This window comes from Oratosquilla oratoria, chromosome 25 (assembly GCF_046742065.1).
Source record: "Oratosquilla oratoria isolate Oo_2021 chromosome 25, ASM4674206v1, whole genome shotgun sequence".
Taxonomy (NCBI): Eukaryota; Metazoa; Arthropoda; class Malacostraca; order Stomatopoda; family Squillidae; genus Oratosquilla; species Oratosquilla oratoria.
The window spans coordinates 52,875,927-52,882,539 of NC_134801.1; the positions used below are offsets into that span (position 1 = coordinate 52,875,927).

A 6,613-nucleotide genomic window follows, 5' to 3' on the forward strand; every position below is an offset into this window, starting at 1 on the left:
GGAGCAAAAAAATTGGGCACGAATAAGTTAGCCCCGAAAGTACTTTTTCGCCACGGGTGGAGGCTATAAATTATCTTGTTTATTTTTCATCCCACAGCAGTGCCTCACTCAACTCCTGCCTGCCTGCCTGCCTGCCTGCTTGCCCCCATAATCCGCATCACCCTGGCACCACAGCATTGTGCCCTTCCTGCCTGGGGAGGAGGGCCAAGACACGGGGGCATCCTCAGCCTCAAAGGGGAGGGTGCTCCTCCGCACCACGGGTCCATCCTCCCTGAGGAGGAAAGCTCCCGGTTTAACCATGACTGCAAACGATTCATAACACCCGTTGCCTCATCACTTTATACATACATACATACGTACATATATATATATATATATATATATATATATATATATATATATATATATACATACATACGTACATGCATGTATACGTACATACCATGGAAATAGTACACATACACATACCTATATATATCTATATATATATATATATATATATATATATATGTGTGTGTGTGTGTGTGTGTGTGTGTGTGTGTGTGTGTGTGTATAGCTTAAATTGCAAAGACACGTTTTTGGAAACCGGCATAGCTCTTGCCATTTTCTTTTCTCAACTAAATCACTTGGCTACGGAGGGAGTGCAACGGGAGCAAGAGCAACCGAAAAAAAATATTCATTTGATACTGAAGGGGTTGATAGAGCTGAATGAGGACAACCAGAATGAAACATCTTTTCGCGCAGAACGCTCTGAATGAGACCACCCTCAGGCATGCGGAACGTGGAGGAGTCAGGAGACCTAATACTAGTGAATGGAGGCGCCCCCCCCCCCTACCCGATGCAAATCGCCATTGGAAAGTCAGCAACCACTTCCGAAAGTTTCAAGTCCTCAACCACCGACGACGTCTTCCCTTGGGCCGACCAATCAGCGACGAGGAAACGGTCAGCAGTGAGTGACATTTCGTGCTACCAGATGGCTCCCAACACGTCTTGGCCGAGGTGTACCGACAGACGGCGCGCGCGCTGCCAGCAGGAAGGACGTGTGGGGTGGTTGCTCTTAGTGCGCACGTGTATCTGCGCTTACTCGCTCGGCGCCACCAATGACGCTCTTTTAGTGAACCTTTACGTCGTGTTTAGTGTGGTGATGAGTGTGTTTTTGAATGACGTCATGTCGCCGTGACCGAACACAAGAGGAAGTTTTCGATTTTTCCTTTAACTTGCAAAGAATCCAAGTTAAACGCGTCGCTACTTTGAGAGTGAATGGAGATGATTTTGCTGAAGAACTCGTCACAGGCTTGGCCAAGAAAATATTAACTTTTTCATTCAGTTCTGGGACTCTGTCTTGAGAGGTAGATTTCTTTCATCTCCGTATCGCAAAGGGCTTGTTTGAACTCGTGTTACTAGTATGCAATCCTCGTGTCCGTAGGTTCCTTACCTGCCCACGGACAACCTCTCGTGACACGATAAGCGGAAAAGAAAATAAACGTGACACGACGCGGACTCTTGTTCGAATCCAGTAGCTACCAGTGACCCCCATTTGCCCTGAAATCTGAGCACCAAGGGCAAAGGTGGCCTCCCGGTGTAAGACGAGGTCTGTGCTTCAACAGATCCAAACCACTGGACGCACGTCTAAAGCGTCAGAACAAACATTCGTTGAAAAAGGATTAAAGACTACGCTTGTGAATGACAGGTGTCTGGTCGTCATCAACATGACAAATTGATTTCCTGCGCTGGTGTTGTCTGGTCATGGGATTTTGATACAAGAGTGGTTTTAATCAACAGATAAGCACACGAAAGTGAATAGCGCCTTCGGATGTGGAACACGAGAGTGGTGAAACGACAGAAAATCAGATGACGGGTGTGACGCGAACCCAGTTCACTCGAGCAAGTGATTAAAAGCGTAATCACGTCACATCTGATCTGGAGTCGGAGAGAACGGATCGAAAAAGAACAGAAACAAGTGCATTATTGCAGGACAGGAGCGAAACGCACGAGGAAATGACCAAAATGCGGCCGCGCATTTTCCCCGTGGTTAGTGTATGATTAGTGACGTCAAAGTGCCATGGCTCCTTACTACCCTTCGGCGTGGGGGCGTTCCTATAGACCTGAGATGTTGTTCAAGAACAAACGGTAAGACGATGTGAACACAAGGTATTGGACGCTGTAGATTGTAGTCAACAGTTGGATGCCGTGCTGCGCGCGAGTGTGCCAAACTAGAAGGTCGTGTCCGGGAGACGAACGTGTGAAGTTTTTTTTTTTTTGGCTTTGTCATGACTAAATAGCGGGGCTTCCGACCTGGTTTTACTTTGATCAGAACGAAAGAAAAAAAGTTACAATAGAAAAGAAAAAAGATAATTGGAAGCACGTTAAGTGGCCCTCGGATCTCAAATCTGCGGCCGGGAGACCAACAGAACCCTCGACCTCAGTGATCGATCGCTTCTTCGTCGTCTCCATTGACACCGGTACCATCGATCTCGATTCTCCATCTGTGGTCCATCTGTGGTCCATTCCTCCTTCTCATTTTCCTCTTCCTCATCCTCTTCCTCCTACTCTTTCTCCTCCTTCTCCTCCTCCTACTCTTTCTCCTCCTCCTCCTCCTCCTGCCGTACCTTGGCCATGGAATCGAAGGACTGGGTCGATCTTCGTCATCTCTACAGGAACCGCCTGACGGCGACGCGTGCCTCTGCCCTTGGCATGGCATCCTGCAAATCAGGTAGGTCGGTAGGTTCTTTGGGTGGAGCCAGGCGGGGCGACGCGGCGGCTGGGTGGGGAAGGCTGGGAGGTGGTTGAACGAGGAAAGGAGGGCGAAAGAGATTGGCTATATTTATTAGTTTCGTGAGACCCATACTGACCAACCATCCTCAGCCTTATTTGATGAGCACGGGTCGTAGCAAGTGCCAGTTATTGATATTATTTGCGCCATGTTGCCTGACATTCCATGAAGCAAAATAAAGAACTCGCATAGCTGCCTTATCGCAATGTCAAAGGTCAGTTCGACACACTTCTGGCATCTTCCCAGTCTACATCTGCGTGAACAGACTCGGCACAGTGTCGGGGGCTCTCAACCTCGGGTTGGCGGGACGGTTTCCAGGCTGGGCTCCTTAGATGACTAGCGAAAGATGACTTAAACCTTTAGATCTATAGAGAGAAAACGGTGTACATTGTTTTTAATGTTCAAGCTTATCTGATGAATAAAGTCGTTACAATTTGAACCATTTGGCATCCATTGCAGTGCCATTGTATATTTAATTAGTCTTATAGATACTGCCATTCTATATTCTGTGTCAGGCTAAGGGGGGTACGGGTCGATGGTCTGATGACGGTCGGGGTACGTAGAAAACGGGAAAGGGGTTGAGAACCCTCTACATACAAGATCAAGCACCCAGTATCAAGGGGCGTTCTTTTGACCGTCATTTGGCTTTGAATTGGGGTAATCTTCTATTTGCCCTTTGCAGAACCATATTTTGAGTAATCCTTATTATTATTTACTCTTCTACTCCTGGAGGGCCTTTCATTCATTTAAAGTAATGGTAAAACCATCTACCATATACAGTACAATCCCATGATGGCACTCCTGTTGTGGTCAAATGATCTCTGAATTAATGTGGCAAGATTCAATAAAGTTTTGGTATTCGCTTCTCACTCGGGGTCCCAGTAAATGATGTATTGGTATCTCTGGAAGAATGTTTAATATAATGCGCCGCTCCTTCTCAAAACCTTAATTAAGTTGATCAATTTATGAGTAGTGGATTCAGCAACACAAGCACCAACTCCAAGCTCTTAACTCCAAATCTCCAAATTCGAAACTAAACTCTAAGCTTCAGACTCCATTGCCCAACAATAGGCGCATAACTCTACCTTGACATGACATATGGTCAATCGAATGAGCGATGAATGGGATGGACGAGAGGTGATTGGCGAGTGGGGCGCTTGTCAATGGCCACTCTGATTGCTTTCATGTTCAGGAATGATTGGCAAAGTCAAAGGTTGGATCGTGATGGGTCGTGCGGACACGCGCGCACTCTTGAGCCGAAGCGTATACACCAAAAATATGCCAATATATCTTTCGTTATTGACCATTGAATATATCTGGGGATACAGTAGCTCTCCTGCAGTAGAGATTGGCTTTTACGAGCACTATTGTATTAATTCAACAACAACAATGAGATGTATGTTTGTAGGATTTCAATGTATCACTGGTCAGGTTTGGTCTTCACAATGGTTCAATGCGGAACTGAAATGTGGCGGACTGCACTGGACTGGCCAGTCATGCATGCAGGCAGGCAGGCAGGCACACTCCAATCAATACTTTACGCTTTAGCAGTTTTTTCTGTTTAGTTTATGCACGCGCCCGCTCGCTCCTTCCTATTATGTTCTTATCATGTTATCATAAAGCCACGATTTTAGGCTCCATTCACATATACCGACTTTTCGCCGTGCGCCGTCCACGACACGACGTCGTGTTCTCAAATAATCATGAGTGTCTATGGACGCATTCACACGTGGTCGTAACATGAGAAAGCGTCCATAGAAGCCCATGGTTATTTGAGAGCACGGCGAGAAGTCGATATGTATGAAATGAGTCTTACTGTATTGTTGTTGATATGACCCTGCAATTATTCTTGGCTGACTCGACAGAGTCGAAGATTTTCAAATAAGCACCCACACAGTCGGTATTAAGAAAAATGTATGTTGAAAAAATAGGAATTATCGATGAACGTGTATCAGATGTCATTTGGTATTTTCATCATGTAATACTACTCTTATCTTGACAAATTTAAGCTAACTTTCCTTTGAAGTAGTAGCTACATTTCTAGTCAATGATGCTCGGTCGAAAAAGACGATAATGTTTCTTTCAAATGGTATGTATGTATATATATATATATATATATATATATATATATGTATATGTATATATATGTATATGTATATATGTATATATATGTATATGTATATATATGTATATGTATATATGTATATATATGTATATATATATATGTATATGTATGTATATGTATATATGTATATATATGTATATATATATATGTATATGTGTATATATATATGTAAATATATGTATATATATATATATATATGTACATACATATATATATATATATATATATATACATATATATATAAATATATATATATATATGTATATATATACATATATATATATATATAATATATATATATATATATGTGTGTGTGTGTGTGTTTAGAAGCTCTGCCACTGGGACTCGAACCCTTGGCTATGCTATTCATTACCTTACAAGGCAAGGACGCTAACCACTATGCAAAGGGAAATGACCCACGACATTGACATGGTGCAGTGCTATGTAGTCCCAATTTCATCGAAACTTCATTATGGCGAGTCATCCGGCATGTGTATATATATAATATATATATATATATATATATATATATATATATATATACACATGTATTAATACAATCTGGCGCAATTGTTCCTACTGTGAAATGTCAAATGCAGCAATGAAAATGACATATTTTTCTTTCGTGGAAATGACTAGTCAAAACCCCCATGATTTGGACATTGAAACGTTTTAATGCCTTTCAAAAGCATCAACAGCAAAATACTATAACTACAGAAATGCGACGTTAGTAATGAAGTGAATATAAGACAAATGCTTAATATACGATTTTTCGGGTTTTTATTTGTTTATCAAACTATAAATTTTGTCAAATACGTCACGGTAACAACTTTGGCGATTTGCCTTTGAGTTTCGTGCAACACCGGTGTGACCAGCAGGGGTGTCGGTTGCAGATAAGAGACGTCCAGAAACAGAGGGGCATCCTCGCCACTTCTACAGGTTTCGAGTCGAGCAAAGATATTCTGTATATATAGAGGAGGTTCACGCCTTTCACGAAGCCAGTAAAAGTGGCGGAGATGCCCTTCTGTTTCTGGATCGGCGACATCGGAGATACAGTCGTTAGTGTGACCGTGACTTGACAGAACGGAATGTGTACTCCCTGCCCCCCGTCCGATGATTTATCTCCAGTTTTGAGCTGCTGTGTCCACTTGCTTGCCATCATTAGCTCTGATATTGGAAAATTTGTGTGCTATTCTGTTCCATTTGCCCGTAGTTATATTTAGGAAGTACTTTTTATTCATATTGTTTATTTATTCATTTATTTGTCTTTATTTATTGATTTATTCATCTATTTATTAGTTTATTTATCAAATCATTCATTCATTCATTTGTTCACTTGTTTATTTATTTATTTGTTACATTTTCATGTCGGCACTCTTTTTTTTGTACTTAATGTCTTTATGATCGTTTCCTCCTGTCTAATCAATTGTCAGCTCGACGGCGCCTTCCTTATCTAAGTCATCATTTTCACAATGCGACAAATTTGTACAACGTTATTCATTTGTTTATACGTGTTTATTTACTTCATTTTGCCTGGGCCCTGGAATTACTGTAGGCGAGGACTACGGAAAAGTGCTCAGCGTGGAACTCGGGAGGGAGAGGGAGACGCGTTACGTCACGGGGACGCTGGGGGAGAGAAACTGCAAAGATAGCAGCTGATCAACAGAAAACTGAAAATTACTCATCACCTTTTTCGTTTCAAAATAGGTTAGATG

General features: G+C 42.4%; 1 protein-coding gene across 1 annotated transcript in view; it reads left to right on the plus strand.

Moving 5' to 3' along the window:
* The first annotated feature begins 1,018 nt into the window (after positions 1-1,018).
* The window catches only part of LOC143038961 (uncharacterized), a 216,601-nt gene continuing 211,006 nt past the window's right edge, over positions 1,019-6,613 (plus strand). The window contains exon 1 of the mRNA XM_076208791.1: positions 1,019-2,713. Within this exon, the coding sequence (XP_076064906.1) occupies positions 2,617-2,713 (97 nt within the window). The 5' untranslated portion in view covers positions 1,019-2,616. The remainder of the gene's footprint in view (positions 2,714-6,613) is intronic.